This window comes from Salarias fasciatus, chromosome 14, assembly GCF_902148845.1.
Source record: "Salarias fasciatus chromosome 14, fSalaFa1.1, whole genome shotgun sequence".
Taxonomy (NCBI): Eukaryota; Metazoa; Chordata; class Actinopteri; order Blenniiformes; family Blenniidae; genus Salarias; species Salarias fasciatus.
The window spans coordinates 24,156,231-24,177,214 of NC_043758.1; the positions used below are offsets into that span (position 1 = coordinate 24,156,231).

The following is a 20,984-nucleotide window of genomic DNA, read 5'->3' on the forward strand; positions in this document are numbered from 1 at the left end:
CTGCCGGGAAGGAACAAATTCCACTTTTCCTATTAAAACGCTGAGAACGCCACTGAGGCAAAGAAACAAACATACACATTCACACACACAAGCCAGCCAGCATCGCCTCCTGCACACGCATGGCCAAACAAGCACAGAAAAGCACAAATTGCTGCCTTCACACACGAGTGTTCATTGGGCAATCATTCAAAGATATCACACCAATCAGTCCAGACTGAGCAGAATATAAAGGAATAAAAACATGTCGTCTAGTATGTGTATAGAACACATGGACAAGACAATAAGTGTGTGTCTATTGTGCTCCAAGCATGCCATTAGTGTGTGCAGTAATGGAGCACTGAGGGGGGGAAGGAGTGGTTGCATTTAACTAGCCTGCAGAAATCAGATAACTCCACTCAGCACATACTGGAGGCACTTAGGCATCAGACAGCAGCCAGTGTGTGTGTGTGTGTGTGTGTGTGTGTGTGTGTGTGTGTGTGTGTGTGTGTGTGTGTGTGTGTGTGTGTGTGTGTGTGTGTGTGTGTGTGTGTGTGAGAGAGATGGAGGATGACGCGGGCGTAAATGTCAGAAGGCATCTTCTGAGTCGAAGGTTCTGTACAAACTGATGTGATCAAATCCAAGTGAGAAGTTTCGGCCAAAAACCGAGAAGAGACGAACAAGCGGCGAGCAAATGGAATCCAGCCGCGCACACATCCCGTCCTCACTTTCCCCGTTTGATTTATCGTTCTATCTTTCTTCTCTCTGGTCTTCCACAGATTCAGTCTTTCTGCCTGCCTCTTCATATTTCACTTATCTCTTCTTCGTCCAGTTCTCAGTTCCAAGCACTTTTCCTCCTCAATACTCCAGTGTTTAAAACTCTCTTCTGTTCAACATCGCTCTAGTACTTCAAATGTCATCATTTTATTCAATTGTTTTAATTAATCGCACAGACATAAATGGGATTCAGTTTAACTTGAAGGGTTGTGTTCCATTCATTAACAAACACCTACGCATCCACATTTTACAAATGTACTGTAAACAGGAGTGCTGTATCAACAGCGCTCTGTAAATCCCTCAAACACGATCAGTCGCTCTGCAACACTGCAGTCAACTCAGAAAATTCAGCTCCACAGCACTGTGTACATATTTTATAGCTTCAATGATAACCTTTTATGCTTGTAATCTTTCTTCATGAAGTCTCAACACTTGACATTTTCACAAAGCGGCTGGTTTTGAAAGGTTTACGGACTAGAACCAATAAAAAACTCGTAACTGGACAAGCAAACGGAACCCGCCGTCTGACGGAGCGTCCAGCGGCGGGTGTGCGTTGGCTTTGGGGAAGCACAGGGTGGCTGCTGGCGCTGGAAGCGGAGCTGCTTGTTTAGCAGACCCACCCTGACCAACACAAAGAAGGTCAACGCCCTCCTCCACCAGCAGTCAGCCCAGACAGCATCCTGATTGGCCAGCTGGATGACCTTTGATCCCTGCTGTATTGTGGTCTCATCTGCGCTAACCCTCCGCCTTGTATGTATCGGTAAGTGGTGTGTGTGCGTGTGTGTGTGTGTGTGTGTGTGTGTGTGTGTGTGTGTGCATACAACAAAATCAAGCCAAGTCCTAATGCAGCAATCAGAGCAGTCAGAAAGGGAAAATGGTCCAAGGGGAAATGGAGAGTGTGTGTGTGTGTGTGTGTGTGTGTGTGTGTGTGTGTGTGTGTGTGTGTGTGTGTGTGTGTGTGTGTGTGTGTGTGTGTGTGTGTGTGTGTGTGTGTGGATTAGTTGGTGTAATTATGCTCTAGCTGTGATGACTGAGTTACCGTACTGATTAGCTACGTCAGTTCCTATTTTTCTCCAGCAGCAGTCAGTTGGTTTGAATTTCACTTTTTACTCTCCCTATCTGATCCTCAGATCTCCTCCTCCAGGTATTATCTATCCTTCCTCTGCTCAACTGTAGCGCGATTGTTCGAGCTGCTCACGAGGCCATGCCAGCTCTTCTTGTAGCCACAGCTTCAAACCAAACCGTTATCTTACCTCAGTCCAATGCTGGACCAAAATAGCATTTTATACAACCAAGTGAGAAACAAAGCAAATCCTTCCCTAAGTCTTGCTGATTCTACAGTTCAGCAACAACAAAAAAATTTACCTCAAAGTTGAAACTCTAGAAAACAACACTGTCACACTTAAAACCCCGAGAGCAAATTCTCTATCATTTTCTAACTCTAGCAGAATTGAACCACATCTTCAAAACCAATTTAATGCTTTAGCCCAACCTCAGCACGAAATAAACATGTTCATGGCTCCTGAAAACAAAGCGCGTTACTGTGTTGTGCTACTCTATTTTCCTTGTATCCCAATCTGAACTCATGTTAGTCACAGCACAAGACCAAATATCACCTTCTTAACAACCAATTTATCTCAATATTTCTTCAAACCACAGAACAATTTTTCAACCATTTTCTCCAAATTGTCTCCACTTTTATCCTGTCTACTAAACTGAAAGCAGCTTTCCTTGAACCTTAGCTGAACCTGGGTCCAATTCTTACCCAGCAGCAATTATGCAAGTTATCTATCCCATACAGCCCAAACCAGACCTCTTTCAGGTCTTTCAGGTCCAGCTCCACATTACCCCTGGCCCTCCTTTACCAAACCAAGCAAATAATCCATCTGTCTTTGTGCTTCAGACCGAATTTATCTTTTACCCAACAGTATTAGCCCAAATTTGTGAGTTCCTTTTATGATGTCTAACGATCTTCACCTCATTTTGCCTTTTGCCTCAAACCACAAACCAAACATGTCTTGACTCACATTCTTGTCCCAAACCAAATCTAACATCATGCTAATATTTACATGACAAACAGGTGTTTCCCCTTTTCTGCCCTGGTAGACTCAGCCTGACAGCTTCAGTATCTCTTTCGGCTGTTGCCCCAAGGCCCCATCAAATCAAGCTTTCACCTCTAGATTGCCAGGCATTAAAGACTTTCATTGCACAATTACCAGAGTTTCAAGCAGAGCTGGGAATTTGCAAAGTGCTTTGACTTTAAAGTGGGTGTGTCAAGAACTTTGACTTCACTGTTTGGGTGAATGTTGGAAAAAAAATGTATCAAACCAGCACTTTTGCATAATCTAATGTGAGTTTACCAGAACCAATCCCTCAATCCTGAACCTTGTCGTACGCTCAATCGGGCTTTTTCTATAGGGGACAGAGACACTCTGAGCCCTTCACGTCCAGTCTGGGTGCAGCCAATGTGTCTGTGTCCCCGCTCTGATCCAGCGGATCAGGGTAGACCACCCCCAACAGCATGACTGGCTGTCTGAGGAATGCCATGTCATGGAACAGATGGAGCTCCACAGACAATGGAGCCTCATGCATTTACTAGGCCCTATATAGGAAGGCATGTGCCAAGTCTGTGCTTCAATGCATTAGGACTCCATTCTCCCAACACTCTGAATGACTTATGCTTTGGCTGGAGTGCTCCTCTATGTTCCATTTATGAGAGGTTATAGGAGAAGCCATCATGGAAGCCTTTTTCTTTTTCCTCAAAGGAAAAAAAGCTGTAATTTGAAGAACTTAGAAAATGATGCAATCATGCCCTAAAGATACAATACAGCACACAGCATGATGCAATGGGCAGAGAGTTGGGAAAATCGTGGAGACAGCCTGAATTATGGTGCACATTCAAATGCAGGGCGCGTATTTCAGTGGCCACACTGACCTGGAGGAGAAAAAAAACGCTTAGAAAACACCGCAACTACAGAATAACCCAGGAACCGATAATTAACCAATCACCTGGAGTCTTTACAGCTCAATCGATAACACATTATCTCATTCACACGCCAAAAACGACGCAATAAATCTAATCCCGTGACCAATAGAGTCATAATCGCCGCTATAATTCAGTAAATGACATATAAAGTTGGATCATTTCAACAATGTATGGCCTCATTTGGGAAGTGCTGCTGTACAACATACAACACCAGGAGAGACTACCTGTGATAAGGTAGAGGACGATCAGAGTCCCCCCTGACTGTAGTTGCGCTCTTTAGTAACAGATCGTGGTCATAATAATAATAAAGGCTGGAGCTGCCACACTTCATTCATTGGGCCCGCTGGCGAGAACACGTCCAGAAGCGAGATGTAGTTCCGTCCGAACAGTGCGACCAGCCAAGAAACTCACGAACCGGGGAATCGACACAATCCCAAAGAGGGTGGCTGACTTCTTGGTGGTGGATTCGGTCATCACGAAGACATTAAGCAGGATAAATAAACCCGCAAGTGTCAGTATATGGAGATGATAGATGGTGGATCCGGTCAACTCACCCAAGAGAACGACGGATGATCGGCTCCCCGCTCCCGCTCCGGGTAGATCCAGGACCCCGGACAGAAAGGCGTGACAACGAAGAAACACCTCTAAAACGGATATATCGCAAAGAAAAAAAAATCTGACGGATCCGAAACGCTGGGAAAGCGACGTGTGGAGGTGAGCCCGCAAAATCAACCTGGTCGGTGCGCGCACTCACACGCACATTACAAGGTTCCCCCTGTCTTACTACTCATTTAGTGAAACCCGGATTCAGAACGGGGGGTTTAAAAAAAAAGAAGCGGCGGATCGGGGTCTCGAGGTGTGATCTGGATGAAAAACGGTGTATCTGTAGTAATCTCTGATGCTTTGGTTGTTGACTGTGCACTTCGAGAGCTGCTTCCCCCGGCTCCACCCGCTAACCCAGCCTACCCAGTGCGCCCATTGGCACAGGCGGCCGGACATGCAAATCTACTCTTCCCATTGATGTTTTCCAGAGAAGAAGGAGGGGGGAGCGAGCACAGGGGTCCGGATCCGCTGCTCCACTGCGCCACCGTGCGTCATCCGGCCAGCTGTGATCATGTGCTACTCCAATCATCCCGGTGGAGAAATTCTCGTTGTGCTGGCTGGTGAAGAGCTCAGCATCACGTCTGCTCATGTCAAAGGTTTAGGTCAGGTTCAGTTTTAAAGACTGAAGAAAACAGAGATTCCACGTGCAAATGATAGAGCACTAATGATGAGAAATAAATCATGCTTTATTAATTCCCATGGGAAAATTCCTCCTCTGTATTTAACCCATCCTATTAATAGTTAGCCTTATTACTGCTCATTAGGATCAGTGGGCTCCCATGGTGCAGTGCCCAGAGAGCCGAATGGGGTCAAGGGTCATGCTCAGGGGACCATGATGGCTTTCTGTCAGTTGTGGGATTCAAACCTGTGAACCTCCAATCCCAAATCCACTTCACTCATCGTAGATTAGAAATTAGATTAAAAAATAATTTAAGGCACACAAGCATACTGAAAAACAAATCCACAATTAAAAACATGGCTAATTTGAAATGAAAGTTTCTTCATAATCAGAAATCTTTATTTAGGTTTCATCATGGTGTAATCATCAGCATTCTTGCTTCATAACAAGAATTTCCCATGATTTGAGTGTGATTCACTCATGGGAATCTTTCTGTTTAGAGTTTGCATGTTTTCCTTTTCCTCCTACAGTTCAAAGATCATATTGAAAAAGGTGAAATGATGTCTGATTGTGAGTGTGTCATTATTGTCCCTGTCTCTGTGATGTACCCTACCATCACCCATACGCTGGGATCAGCTCCATCTGAGCATCTAATCTGGATAAAGAAATTTAGAAATGGGTTTGATGGGTTTTTGCTGTAGCAGCTCCAAAAATGTCGACAATAACAGAGAAACTTATCCAGAGGTGGAAAGCCCACAGGTTTTTTTTTTTAAACTTAAGAACAAAAACTGTGATTTGGCTTAAACTGTGACAAATTACAACTAAAAGTAGTTACTTGCATACTAAGCAATAGTAGTCTTTTTAATCTCATTAAAACAGTACTTTCAGTAATAAGGGTTTAAATGAACTTGCCTGTTTAAAATATCTATGCAATACAGGGACAAGGCATATAAATATAAGGATATATACTGTACGCCATTTAGTTTTATCAACAAATGTAGAAATACAGACAAAAAGTATTTTTCAAAATAAGTATTTTTTTTACAAAATCAAAAGGTTTAAATACATTTTCAAATTGTATTATGGTGATGTAGAATTATTGCAGCAGATTATAAAGTTTAAAATTTTAATTAGATACATACATACAGTAATATTAGATACTGCTTAATTACAGAAATATGTGTATTTTTAATTCCAGACATGGTCCTATTGCTTTCCTTTTTTAATGGTTCCTGATAATTCATTTATTTATACTTACAACGTTTTTAATAACTGTTTTACTCATGTATTTTCCTTTTACATATATGTGATAAATGACTAGGCACTTGAATAACCAAAAATCCTTATGTATTAAAGCATTTGAAGTCTTCAACATCTTAATACATTATGCTTAATAAAGTAGCAAATTACAGTACTGCTCCTGTACTTGCAATAATGACTAAAGCCTTTGAAATGTGAATAAAGTTCAAGGAAATTAATCCAGCATTAGATGTGATTACATGAAGTGTGATAAGTGAAAATACCTGTAGGACTATTCAAAGTGAAGCTCTCAGATCATTTCTCTCTTTGTAGTTGCACAGATGCCAAGTAAATTCTTGGCAGTGATATCTTTCAGGCAGATTCGTAAAGCTGTAAATACTGGAATATTCACTGAGTATCTCATCTTGTGTAGCACGATTCACATGAAAATAACTTAAGAAAAAGTGAGCTGGATCCTCCTGTCTGATGTGACTACAAAAATCAAACATCTGAGTCTGGAGCCAAATATGGTCCAGTGAAGTGAATCCAGCTGCTTCTTACATGCAGAGAATCTCTCCAACTTTCCATTGCGTGGAAGCCACAAGAGAAGAAAGTGCTTTTTCTTTTCTCAACATGTGCTGTAGTTATTTACTGTGGCTCATTCCCCAAGAAAAGATTTTGATTTGGCATTGAGGTTTCACTGGACAGGATGCAACCACACCCAATGGAGGAACAGTTGTAGTGAGTTCTTATGCATACCTGCAAATGAACAAAACGTAAAATGAAACACCAGAAATTTCTTCAGGCTTTGATTTGATGTTAGTATTTAGCTACTGAAAAGGGAGCTGGTCAGTTTGAGTCTTGTGTTATATTTGCTAATCAGCAATGCAAGTTAATCCTTTATAGTCACTGGAAGAACCGAAAAGTTGAGTTTACATTTGTAAAGATTATAGATGACTTTAACGCTCTAACCATCCATCCATTTTCAAAACTTATCTAGTTTTATTCATGGTTCCTGTGGACCGAAAAAGTATTGAGTGCTTTAGCAGAGGTCATCTGTGTCTCTCTGGGAGTTTGCACTCTCTCTCTCTCTCTCTCTCTCTCTCTCTCTCTCTCTCTCTCTCTCTCTCTCTCTCTCTCTCTCTCTCTCTCTCTCTCTCTCCTGTTGTAACCCAGTCTGGTCTGCCCCATAGTCTCTCACCCTCCCCCACCCCCCACGCCCCCCACCCCCCACGCCCCCCACCCCTTAAACGTAAGCTTTCTTCTTTTTAAAAGGGAGTTTTTCCTTTCCACAGTTGCTTATGCTTGCTTATGTAGAACTGTTGGGTTCATATCTGTAAAAGTGCCGAGAAATGACTGTGTTGAATTTGACTATTCATAAAGCTGAATTCAATGGAATGGTGAGTTGTGGTATACATATAACAGTGTCATAATAGATTAAAAGAAAGTGCCTCATGTGAAATAATGATAACATTTACATTAAATGCTTAATAATTAAATGAAATATGATGCACATTGTTTTGTAAAAACAATGTTGCTTTAGAAAAGATACATTGTTGCAAACTCGTCAGTCAAGGAAGTTAATGATGTCATCACCTAATTTGCATAGGTGTTTATTTGCATATCTCGTGATGTGACAGAGATGCAGCGATAGAGATTTGATTCAAACGCAGCTTTAAAATGGAAGTCCAGACATCTATTGACATACTTCTACTGTGTTTTATTATTCTTTTAAAAATGTAGAGATGCTATCTACAGTTACAAATCAAATTTGATTGGTGTCTTTTTCTTTGTTAAAGAAACACAATAGTTACTTTTAAGATATTGCAACTTAGTATACCATAACTCAGTTACTTTTGGAAGAAGTAATTAGTAACTATAATTGCTTTTTAAAAGTAACTTGCCCACACTGGTAACAGAGCACACAGACACAGACAACCACAAACACCTGCTACCATTGAAAACCAAGTGACTCCATCTACTTTGTTACATGTAATTAAAATCTGACACACATTTCACAGTATTCAAAATGCCTCTGATGGTACATAGTTCAGACGGTCAAATCTTAGAGCTGGATGTGATTTACAAAACACTGTAAATGTAATAATTTTAAAAACATAATGGAACCGTTCTCAAAGTGTGATTTGGGTGAAACGTTGCACTGAAAGCTTCACCAAAAGAGAAGTCTTTATATTTTTGCCAAGAAATTTAAAATGTCTTTTCTAACTGGTTTAGCAAGTCTGACACAAGTCACGTCTCTCGGCGTTACTAAAAACGGTCATTTGCCTGATAAAAGGTCTTAATGTCTGCTGTGCCATTTTTACACTTTGTAATGTCATCAGTTGGAGACGGTACTGCCTTGAATTAAAAATAGCACCTACAAACAATCTTCAGTGCCACCATTAGCTGAAGTCATCCTCTGTTCGAACCAACTATTATTATACCTGCCAGTCAATAACAGGACGCTGTGGGGAAACAGTGAGGTCAAACATAAACGTGACGTTTCCTCCCGAGGCCAAACCCTGAAATGGAAAGATCAATACCAAGTGGAGGAAAGGCCTTGGCTTGGAGCCTCTTTTGACAGCTGCAACAAAAAGCTCATTTTTGTGAAGCACATGTGCAACACAAAAGGTTTTCCACCACTTTATTTCATTAAAAAAAAAAAAGAAAGCACAGCACACTGATTTACAGGATACAACGCACCTCTCAATACTCAAGAGTAGATAAAGCATTAGCAAGAAACAAGTCTTTCACATTGGAGAGTTGTGTGTTTATAATTCAAGGCCACCGTCACACAGAGGGGCTCCATTAGCCCGCCTTCCGTAATTCCTCTGATAATCTGCTCGTCTAATCTAGTCAGCCATTACATTTAGGTGAAAGCTTTATTTGACCAACGCATCAGGCGGCAAAGTCCTTCAAACATCCGACAGTGCCTGACAGCAGCGGCTATTTCTATGAAAGCTTTGTTTTCTTCCATGGAGAGACTTTCCAATAAATGTAGCGGCCCTCACTGCTGATGTTGGATTTAACTGTATCAAGTGTTTACGGAGAGGAAAAACTCAAAAAATGTTATTATTTACTCAGCCTATGAGGCTTTATTGTGAATTCATGGTGGATCTTTAGTAGTAACTCAGTTTTTGAGGATTTCTGTCCACATAGGAGCCCCACCACGCCTTGATGAGCGTCTGAGTAACATGCTGAGGTAGAAAATCAGAGCTCACACACCCAGACACACACTCCCGATGTCAGTGTGTAGCAGTGCGGAGAGACAAGCAGACAAACATCACGCTCCTCATTAGAGCACATCGGCATTGTCTGTGACATACTGGCACAGCGTGGGGTCTGAGGTGAGACCTACACCGAAGCCAGTCCTAAATAAAAAGCTCCGGATTTGCGGACGGACCCAGAGTTTCTAAGAGCTGGCCTGCGCTGTCTGCATCCTCTGGTTGTAGGCGTTGTACACGTCCAGGAACATGTCCTTGCAGGCAATCTTTGCCTTCAGCTTGGAGCAGATGAGGAAGGAGCCAGCCATCTTGCGGTGGAGGGAGTACGTCTCCTCGGGTGGAGGGGTGAGGCGGTGGCGCAGCATGACGGGGATGAGGCTCTGGATTCGCTGGGTGGTGCTCTGCGTGCCGAAGTCAAAGGGCTCGGCGGACGCGAAGGCTTCGCCGAGGATCATGACCGCCTCTACGTGGGCGTCCTTGAAGGCCTGGGAAAGAGTCAAGGGAACAGTTGACGACTTCACACAGTGAGCATGTCCACTCCACGTCTGCAGACATTTCAGTCGGCTCTGTAGCACATTAGTTATTGATGACTTTGGGTCAGTTCCAGTCTCTCTTCACAGGACCGGGTCAATACAAATCAAGACTAAAGTATTCTGATTGATCACGTTCATACGCTGATACGACTTGGCAGTCTAAAAGGAGTTGTCTCCTGGGCATGGGGGGGGGGTCACATAATGATCTCTGATCAATCGGCATGAATCAGATGCTATAACATTAAGTCGCAAGGTCTCCAGCCGCTGTGGACCGACACACAGGACTGCGCTCTCCACCACCGGCACTACACCAAATGAGGGAACTATCATCCACCGTTTCAATATTTCACTAAAATCTATCCCATGGTGCAATGAGGCTGCAACACCTTTACCTGTCAGGGTGGATTTGTGAAACTCGAGCCTGCTCTACCACGACAATCTGGCTAATGTTGGACAGTCAAACTGTCCACAACGCTTTTACTGCACAACTATATAGAAAACTGGCTCATCCCTGCAACTCTAAATGAACCTTCAGCATCTCTATCATGGCTCCATAAAACTTTCACAAAAATCACATGTAAATAAAGACTTTGCCTAAATTTTTGTTTGCCTAAAAGAAAAAACAAATGATACAGGAAAAACAGGTAAAAGGGTAAAAATGCTTTAACTTCTTATTATTAGGGCTATAAACTACTAAAACGTTTGAAATAACCAATATGCATAAAAAGGGGAAAAAAAATTAACACTTGAGAAGATTTCTGAGGAAAAAAATGAGAAAATAGCTAATTTTTTCAAATAAAATTATAGCTATGAAACTTCATGAAAGCAATGTCAGCTTTTAAGTGTGAGTTTTCGGATGATTAACATGTTTTGCAGCTTTAGAAAAATTTAATTTGACGAAAAAATTCACAAAAACATCTGTTGTGATCATGACGGTTGCAGACCTCTGGTCTATGCAAATTTCATGAAAACCGGGCTGGTGGTTATTTGTATTTTAGAGGAAATGATCTCTGGTTTCGGGAAAGGGAAATGCCATAAATTCTGCTCTGTTTCTTCAGCACTGACCCGGACTAAAAAAAACTCAAACACAGGATCCCTCACATTCCAGTCAATAGAAATGGTTTGAAATCAAAAGCAGGTTAACATTTATCCCCTCAAAACTGAAACCTCTTCATCTGAATTCATCAAAATCCATTCACAAATGTAACCTAGACTGAAGTGAGGACTCTCTCGGGTATTTACTACTTTATAAACCTGCAAAAGGAGTGTGTGATATGCACAACAGAGTTAGCATCCGTCGCAGTGAACACAAATAGATGGAGAAGACACGAGATGAAGACACGGCATCAAAAATGAATGAGCACAGCAGCAGCAGCGACTAAAATATCCCACCTTGGTCTCGAAGCCTGTCAGGAATTTCAGGTCCTTTGATTTGGAGAGAACGGTGTCTCGATCACCCACAGAAGCTGCGTAAACAACCTGAAATCATAAAGCGCCAGGAAAATCAATGCAAACATCTCCTTTGGAGGTCTGAAGCGGCAGCGGTAAACACCGTGAGGTCAGTTTTCCTCAACTGTTGCAAAATTTAGCCCGACTCGAACGTTGAATTATTCACTGAAATCTCATTGCATAAATCATGCTGTGAGGTCCACTGGTGGGTGTTTGATAATTTTAGACTCCTCATACCTGTATGTAGTCATCTGTGAAGGATTCTGGGTAACTTCTGCACGCTCCAAAGTCCAGGAGAACAACCTAAAGACGCACGCGATTTAAATGGAGGAATCCATTGATCCACCATGACATTATTTGATCCACCTTTTTGGTGTTTAACAATGAAAATCACACTGTTCTCACCTTGTTGGTGTCCGAGTTGTAGAAGAAGTTGGCCCAGTTTGGATCGGTCTGCATGAACCTGAACTCAAACAGCTCCCTGAGACACAGCTGGAGGATGTTGAAGCAGATCTGCAGGGGAAAGAGGAAGCCTCTTTAATCTCGCTTCATTAACAGAGCAACAACTATTCTGCCGACAACATCCCACAAAAAAGCAATAGATTTGTGTGTAATTCTATTAAGTATTTAGTTTACTCATAATTCTTTCACACTGAACATTTCCAGAGATATTTTTTTCAAGGAAAACTAGTGCTTCTGCATTTGTAAGAGAAATGAACCAAGTGAAATAGTGTACAACACTGTAAGCTTGGCTGACTGAAATATTTAAGGGCTCTTTTTCTCCCCCTGAGTTGTTGCCTAATTAAAAGCATAATAAATGATGTTTCTATCATTTTAGACCTTTTAAAAGCACATTGACAGCCTGATCATTTTGTGATTTCTGGAGTTATTGGATTCTTCAAAAGATCATAAACAGCAGGACACGTTCATCTGATTATGAGAAAACAGATTAACACACCTAACATTTCTCCCCAATACTATGATGTCTTTCCAGAAGTACGCCCATTAATCTGATTTCTTCAGTTTTTTTTTTATATCTGTGTATACATTTAAAAAAGTTATATAGTAGCAAAATGTGTGGCAAGACAAAGCAATCGTTATCACATGAATTTCATATTAAAATAATATAAATGTAACTGGATTCCTATCCAGGGTTTCTTCAACAGTCACACTTCTACATGCAAAGATTTAATGAAGACCATAATCACATGATTCCCAGTTCGCAGATCTTTATGGTCATGTTAACCGACTCAATGTCAAAACTTCGGTACTGCTACAGAAAGAAATGTTGTGTTCATGTTATTATCACAGTATTAAAACAGCATGCTACCCGAAGATAGTCGGCTATTTTATTGATCAGGCGATTGATTTCTCCAGGTGGGATTACAATACCCTTCATTCAACCAATTACTGCATGTACAGCACAACAAGAAGACGAATGGGGAAACAGACTAAAAAAAAATCCTCTTAAAAGCAGTTTTATGGGTCACAGATGATTTGGTGTGACGTTTTGCAAACACATAAAAAGGGAAAAACCACAAAAGAGCATCTAAGATTCACAGGAAAGCGCTTATGTGTCATGTTCAAGACCAAAGCTTCTGTGTTGTTATAGTTTTATGATGATCATTGAAATTATCGCTGCTGCTGCTGTACATTTCAAACTGGATTTGAGTTTTTTGGTCAGCTATTCTGGGGAATTTTAACAGGTGACATGTTTTTGTGCAGCTGTTCAGTCACAGACAGGGAGTGAATAACTGACATGTTCATGAGAAATGATGGCCGAGGTGTGCAGCGATCTACGTTTCAGAGGGTTACATCTCTGATTGGCTGCAACGCTCATGGACCAATAATTATACATCTTTCTGCCAGCTGCTGGTTTCTGTGTGGTTTCCATCAAAGCTGCTCTGGAATATTTCTGACTGGGTTTTTTTGAATACATTGACAGAAGTACTGCAGCGACCTGAGAGTGGTTCTTCCTCCTTAATGGTCTCCAGAAATGACAAGGCTGGAGTGGAAAGACAGTCCAGACCAACATCCCCGCCGCTGAGGAGCTGACAGCACACGGTCTGAGTGCATCCAGCCAAAAATACCATGTCGACTGAATGAACAAGCAGAAACTGTTTCCTGTGAGTGGCTTCTTTGTTTTTGACGATTATTTATTGATTTATTGCTGGAGCACTTGGAGATCTCTGAATGTCAAGTGAAATGCATGTTTATTTATATGTCCTCACTCTGGAGTCTATATTAATGTGACGTTCACATGCTGAAGTGTGTATTTGGTGAGTATGTTATAATTTGAGATCCTCTGCCAGAAAAACTGCTGTGTAAGCGATTTTCCAATGTAAGTGATTCATGATCTGAACCTTTTGTTTGTTTGATGTAAGTTTTGTTTTACATGGAACAGATACTGACTGGTAGAGTGACACTGTAGCAGCTGACACTCGTCTACAACTGCGGAACTGATGAAATGTTGTGATTTAGTTGACATTTATCCAGTGAAGCTCAGGAAAAACCCCCATTAATGTCACATTGTCAAGAACGTCCAGCTTTGTATTCCTTCAAAGAGCTGACATAAGTGGCTGGAAAGCTTCCCTGACATGTCCTCTAACAAAATCTCACACTAAACTAAACTTACCTGGTTCCTGGTCTCCTGATCCAGGTCCACACAGCGGTCCAGTGGGACTCCCTGTATCAGGTCCATGGCCAGCACCCTGCGGCCGGACAGCTCATCAATCACCTCGGGAATGTGGAAAAACTCATCTCCCTCCAGCAGTGACCTGGTGACACAGAAATAATCCATGCAGCAACAATTTATCAAAGTTATTCCTACATTTCTACACTGGAAACGACAGAAATCAGAAGCTAAATGTGCACACAGAGATACTGAACAACATCTGTGAGTTGAGTAACTGTGGTTTTCAAAGAAAACAAACAAAAAGCATAATTTTCCATCTGAAAATTTGGGATTCATTGTTCCTTTCATTCTAGTCCCTGCAGTGGTGTGCAGAACATTTCCAAAATAAACCACTTGATAAGAAAGTTCTTTGAAAAACCAAAAATAGCTCAAAGCTACAAATCAGACAGAGCAGAACCTAAAATATACATGCAGAGTAATCGACTCATGCTTCAGCCTGCGAACAGAGAATAGATGTTTAGAGTGTTCAGCAGTTGCTGGCCACTTGCTGAAGCTACTACCTCCTTAAAGAGTCACTGTTCTCCAAATTAAAAGGGAAACAAGTGGGATGACCTCTTTTTGTACACTTGAATGGCGAGTACTGGTAAACAAATGAGCTTCAGTGGATAAATCTCCCAAGTCTTTTAAACTGACCTGAACTTCTTGGCACACTCTGCTTCCCTCTTATAGTCACACTCCCACGCCAGCTCCCTCTGAAGAACCTCTAAGCTGCTGTCCGCAAACAGACCTGCCAAGAAAAGAGAGGGTGCAAAACTCAGCAAAGATAAAAGACAGCGGTTTCTAGACACAGCTGATTCTGCTAAAATACGGATCCTGGTGATACAGGTGGGTCTGTAGTGTGGCATGGTGATGACACTCGATCACACCAAGAGGATGGCGGTCTGATGTTTCACTTAAAGCTTACGCTCATCTCTCTGCTGCTTGCTTTCAAACGAAGAGTTTCACACACTAAATCAGGCACTACTACATTTTATAAGAGAGAATTAGTCTTAAGAAGCCGTTATGAAATCTCAGTGCTACAAAATAAGCACCGTATGGCCTTCACACCATGCTGGAAGTGCAGGAAAAGAATTGATGACCTGTATCTCTATTACTCACACAGACACTGTTTCAATCACAGTAAAAGCCCCTGAGTTAGTCAGAAAGCTGTAGTTCATTTGTACTACAGCACCACCTGGTGGTTAAAATTGTTGAAACTGAACATAAAATGAGACCATGAAGGAGCTCATTTAATGCAACATTCACAATTAATTATTCCGTATGCATAATTATGAGAGTTCTCACTACTTATATTCATTAATCTATTAAATGCTGACCTTTAGGACACATTTGCAGAGTATTTAGATTATTTTAAGTAGTAGTAAGACACATGCAGTAGTAATTCATGTGGAAGTTGACTTGAGATATGAAAATATTATGATGCAAAAGTAACTCCGGAGCAGCTGAATGTGTATCTTGAAACTGAAACATGAATAAAAACATAAACTAGACAAATATCTATGGACTTGTTACCATCTGGCAGGACCACGCTCATCTTCAGCACCGACATCAGGTTGTTTATATCACTGTGGATGCTCTCTGCCACACCGGGGTACTGGGGTAAAGAAGGGAACACCACACAGTCAAAAACAAGCAAACTGATGGTTTGGGACAAAAAAAACAGGTTTGTCTGACTATAATCTCCAACCTGTATCTTCATGGCGATTTCTCGACCATCTTTTAACACCCCATGATGCACTTGGCCAATGGACGCTGCAGCAAAGGGTTTGTCCTCGAAGGATGAGAGCTTCTCTCGCCAGCCTGGCCCCAGCTCCTCGTCCAGGACTTTCTGCACAATGCAAGACACACGTCGCAGCAGGTTTACAATAACAACTATTAACCAGGCAGGTTCATATAACAGATGAAGAACAGTCCGTGCTCACGTTCATCTGCCACGCAGGCATGAAGTCTGCACTCTGTCGGACCCTCTCAAAGATCCTCTGCAGTTGGGGATTGATGAAAGCGTTGTCTGTAAACAAAAAAAAAAAAGTGCATTGTGGGAAAATTGTCATGACGTAAATGTTCATTTCACTGAGACACTGTGGTACCTTGTATGCTGAGCATTTGGCCGATCTTGAGTGCAGCTCCTCGAACCTTACAGAGTGTGTTGACTATTCTCTCAGCGTTTGCCTCTGACAGGAAAGGAGAGTCCAGCAGGGCGTTCATGTCTATGAAACACACCCACACACACATACGGTATTAACAGTGACACTTGGCGCCAAAAAAAAAAAAAAAAATACAGAACTGCATGGCAGAAGCAATTTGTCTCATTAATTATCATCACACTGCCGCTTGTAAAGTAATTAAGCTGTGGCCCTGAACAGGTCCGGCTGTAGATGGCGGAGCATAAAAACAGGGGCAGTGGTACATCGTTAAACGCTACTGATTTAACACATAATAAAGCCTCTATTGAAACTCTTATTAGACTGTTTGATTTACAGCCCATCCGGTGCAGAACAGGTGCTAACACATCAGAAACTTCAGGGGGTCGGCCAGCTGTCCATCTGTCTGCCGGGATCTGTCACAACAGGCCGAAGGGCTGTTTTATGGATGGGGGGGTGTTCGAGGAGGCGGAGAAGTGCTTTACCTCCTTTTTGTTTGCCTCCCAGCGATTGCTTAGCCACTTCAGCAATGGCTCCGATCCCCAGGCCCACTGCCAGCCCTGCAGCACAGACACAGACACACAGTCACGTCAAAACGAGGTTCACCCAACAAATTCTCGAGAGAAAAAAAAGCAACTCATTGGCCACACATGATGCTGCTTCTGAGGCAAGAAACTTTGATTCAATTCAGTTTGGTATTTTTGTTTTTCACATAAAGAGGAAAAAAAAAAAAAACTGCGGTGTGAACAAATGTAATAACATCTAACTTTCACCAGGATCATCGGCAGACCTCAGCGGTTATCAGAGTATTGCTGTGGTAAATATAAAAATAATTGAGAAACTTTCATCTTACCTCCAAAATTAACCAGCCTGCTGATTCTTGTGGCAGGAACTTTCCTTTCTTTGGCTCGATCACTGAGCTGAAATAAATCAACAAGTGGACAAAAACAGTCACAACATGCTCCAAATAATTTATGAAAGTCTGGCTTTGTTCAAATGTCTATTACATTTCTCCAAACAATGAGTCATTATTTGACCTTCCTACAGATGTTCCGAGAAATGTTTAAAAGATTATGGTTGTGGGAGATTCAAATACATCATAGCAAAAGGTGAAGACAGAAAGAAGAAATATATACTAATTAAAAAGAGTCTTCATATGTGAGAATATGGAATTTCAAGTCTGTACATGCCTAGACAAAGAAAAACAGGCAACAAACAAAAAAATTCAATTGAGAATATGTTAATCACAATCATATACTGTATTATGAATCTTAGCTATGAATGGCCTGCTGGTTTATTTCTTCAGCTAACCTTCTGCTTGACAGGTTTGACCAGGCCCTGTTTTGCCTCCCTGGCCTTCTTGATGTCTTCCGGCGTAAGTCTGGCCACCACCGTGTTGTGGACGGATCGGTTCTGGAGGTACCACCTGTTGAACCTGGGGGCGGTGTGGAGGAAGCGGGCGCTCTGGCCCGGCCAGCCTGCTCCCCCTGCAGTCGTCCCCGATTCTGACTGTACTCCTGAGATCAAGAGAGGATGCGGTCGTGTTTGACTGAAGCTGAACATCAAGGCAGAAACCCCAAAGCTGTGTTGCAATTGAAGTCTAATCATATTGTGTGTAACTGCTTAATCTCAGACAATGCAATTATTTTCACAATATCAAGTTACAACAGAATTATACAATCTTATGAATTTGCAAAAGAAAAACAATGACCAACACCATCTTTTTTTTAGATTATGTGTTTCAAAATTAAACTTTACGATAAGATGATAAAATAGCTGTAAAAACAAACAAACAAACTGAATTTCAGTATACATCGTTTCTACTACTGTCATTAAGTTGTGTCCATACCTGTTGCAGGTCCAGGTTCTGCCTGCTGGCTCTGCTCCGCAGCTTCAGCAGGAAACTCGGACCCCACAGCCCATTTGGCTGCCTCATCAGGGTCCATGTTCTCCCAGCCCTCTGCATCCGGAAACACATCTTCCTTTACCGACTGCTGCTATCCAGATGTAAAGTTGGAAGGCATTAGTTACAATATAACAATCCATTTTCATCATGGCAAAGCTTTACAAACATTTGGCCAAAAAAGACCCAAGTAAATGAAATTAATGAAAACTATCCATATTTCTGTTTATTTCCTACCTTCCATGTACAAAAAAAATCTTGATTTTCAGGTTTATCTTGTTGTGTATTTACCTACAAAGATTTTTTCGCCTGATTGTAAACAGAAGAGACTCTGAGGCTACTCTCTCTTTGTCCTGAGATTAGTGGGAGTGGCTTTAGGCGCTCGAAAGAAGGTTTAAAAGCAAATATCTCAAACAAAATAGGATAAGAGAGAACCCCTGAAGATAGTTGTGAAACATCAGTAGTTTCCATGATTTTGTTACCAGTCTCTGTAAAATGATGCCAAAAAATGAGGAGTGATCACACACAAGTTTAACCCAACTCACCTGAGAGGCACCTCCCATGAAAGTTCCCAATAGTCCTTCCACCACATCCTGAGCAGCTTTGACTCCTGCTCCAACGGAAGAGTTGCAGGCCATGAGACGGAGCTGCTCCCCCTGAGTGGACACCAGGGCAGACCCCACTTTACCAGCTCCACGGAGGACCTGCAGGACTTCCGACAGCATCACTTCGAAAAAGAGAAGCAAGGAGATCAGTTATCAGACGCATAACAGCATGGACAAGGCCAAATGATCAATCCACTTCTTAAAAAAAGATGAACAGTGATTGGTGAGTATTATATTCAATAAGAAACTACCTAGAAAGTGATTCCACATATTTACGAGAGGCGTCCACGCAGCTGGCGGGGTCAGCAGACACAGTCTACGGTTTAACCTTGAAATGTGTCCAGCCACCCATGTTTCAGCACATGTTCACATGCTATTCACACGCGCAGCGTTGTTCAGAAATAGCATATCACGCCATGACACAACATATAGATTAATAAATATGCTGAACAAACTGTTACGCGCCTGACTGGCTAATTTCTGAGTTGGCTCCTCATTCCCAGGTGATGTTAGCCACGTTGTGCAATGCGTCGGTAGAAGAAGATTGGCGCGTAAATTACACAAGCTATAAATAAATCCATTAGTCTACAGTTAGTAAGTAAAACAACTCACTTTTTCTAAAGTCGCTTTGTCCAGATTTTCTTCTGAGACTGTTCTCTGTAGCCACTGCTGTGCAGCTGCCTCTTCTGTTTTGCAACCACAGGACACCCGGAAGTTAGCTTTTGAGTGACGCAACAGGCATCCAATCACGGTGAGGTGTGGGCAGGTCCCAAATGGGGGTGGAACATCTCAACCAATAGCAGTGAAGAATGTCAAATGACTGACGTAGAAGTGAGGGAAAATTGTCTAATCATACGCAGTAGAAGGCGGTCCTACTCGGAGTAACTCTCCAATGAGGGTGAAGAGATTGGGGCGCACGTGCAGCTGCCAGCTCAGCAGTGTACAGTTATCAAACTGGACGTGTGAACTGCATTGACTGGATAGAGATGTACACAAAACCAATCACTTTTAGTGATTTTACTGATTTCACCGCTGGTTGGTAACGTGTTTCTTTCAGGCAGTCATCTAAAAAGTACTAAAGCTGAAATCACAATCAGAAAGATGCGTCTTGCATACAAGTATATTTAACATATTCTGTTTGTGTTCACAAATACACATACAATTGAATAAATAAGTCAACAACAACAAATAATTCAAGTGTATGGACAATTGAGATGACATAAGTGACTGAAAGAGGAGCAATGAATCTGCATACACGCTTAGCACTAGAATAGAATAGAATAGAATAGAATAGAATAGACATTATTTGTCTCACCACAGATAATTTTTCAGTTATAGAGACTTGTAGAACACACAGGGGGGCGCACAAAAGTGATAAAATTTGCAAATAAGAATAAAAACAGTGTAATTCTTAATGACAATATTAATGGAAATCTAAAGGATGAAAAGATCTAACTTTCTATACAACATGAATCTTAACATACAACAGGAACTACAATATATACAAATATGTACAAATATGTTTTCGTGCAATAGAATGTGTGGTTTATAAAGTGTCCATGATTTCTTATGGGGTTATAAAGGGCCGATTCTTCCTGGGTGATATCATTTCCAGGGTTATGGCAATATTCTATATACAATGGTCTGACAGTCATTACATACAATATTCAGTCTGACAGTGGTATGAATGAAGCACCTGCAGTAGCTCCCTTTCCTACACTGACGGTGTTTCAGTTGGCCACTGAAGGAGCTGCTGAGCTCCTCTATCGTCTGGTGCAGTGGGGTGAGAGCTGTTGTCCATAATGGATGTGAGCTTGGCCAACATCACCCTCTCACCCACATCCTCTCCAGAGTCCAGTGGGCAGCCCAGGACAGAGCTGGCCCTCCTGGCCAGCTTGATGAGTCTCTTCCTGTCCCAATCTGTGCTGCCCTGGCCCAGCAGGCGGCAGTGTAGTGGATAGCAGAGGCTACCACACAGTCATAAAAGGTCCTGAGCAGAGGTCTGCACACCCTGAAGGAGCTCGGTCTCCTCAGAAGGTGAAGGCGACTCTGGCACTTCTTGTACAGTGGGTTGGTGTTGTGGGACCAGTCCAGTTTATTGTTGAGGTGAACACCCAGGTACTTGAAACTGTCCACTGTTTCAATGTCACTATGTCAGCGACACTGCTTCATTAAGATGCTACAGAGAGCCGCATAAACACATGAATGTGTATTTCGGTGAAGCAAGGCAAATT

The 20,984-nt window shown here is 42.0% G+C and overlaps 2 protein-coding genes across 3 annotated transcripts in view; both read right to left on the reverse strand.

Moving 5' to 3' along the window:
- Nucleotides 1-4,420, reverse strand: part of numbl (NUMB like endocytic adaptor protein) — a 67,043-nt gene extending 62,623 nt beyond the window's left edge. Inside the window, exon 1 of the mRNA XM_030108098.1 lies at nt 4,294-4,420. The gene's annotated coding sequence lies outside the window, so the exon portion shown is untranslated. The remainder of the gene's footprint in view (nt 1-4,293) is intronic.
- A 4,407-nt stretch (nt 4,421-8,827) lies between these two features.
- coq8b (coenzyme Q8B) lies at nt 8,828-19,476 on the reverse strand. 2 transcript variants are annotated; one of them, XM_030109079.1, is made up of 16 exons: nt 19,363-19,476; nt 18,691-18,872; nt 18,092-18,236; nt 17,554-17,759; nt 17,096-17,162; nt 16,728-16,802; nt 16,189-16,308; nt 16,024-16,109; nt 15,789-15,929; nt 15,614-15,695; nt 14,735-14,828; nt 14,042-14,183; nt 11,812-11,919; nt 11,644-11,709; nt 11,350-11,436; nt 8,828-9,909 (listed from the first exon to the last, which is right to left on the reverse strand). In XM_030109079.1, coding segments are annotated over exons 1-16 (1,899 nt in total). In that variant the 5' UTR covers nt 19,364-19,476; the 3' UTR covers nt 8,828-9,612. The 2 variants fall into 2 exon arrangements, with proteins under 2 accessions (XP_029964939.1, XP_029964938.1); XM_030109078.1 differs by having other exon boundaries at nt 18,092-18,239.
- Nucleotides 19,477-20,984: the final 1,508 nt, after the last annotated feature.

What these genes read in the sequence shown, in the direction of transcription:
- coq8b (XM_030109078.1), bottom strand. An exon ending in CAGGCTGGTTAATTTTGGAG is followed by an intron (nt 16,803 to 17,095) that starts GTAAGATGAAAG and finishes TCTGTGCTGCAG; the next exon opens with GGCTGGCAGTGGGCCTGGGG. An exon ending in TCACAGATGACTACATACAG is followed by an intron (nt 11,437 to 11,643) that starts GTATGAGGAGTC and finishes TTATGATTTCAG; the next exon opens with GTTGTTTACGCAGCTTCTGT.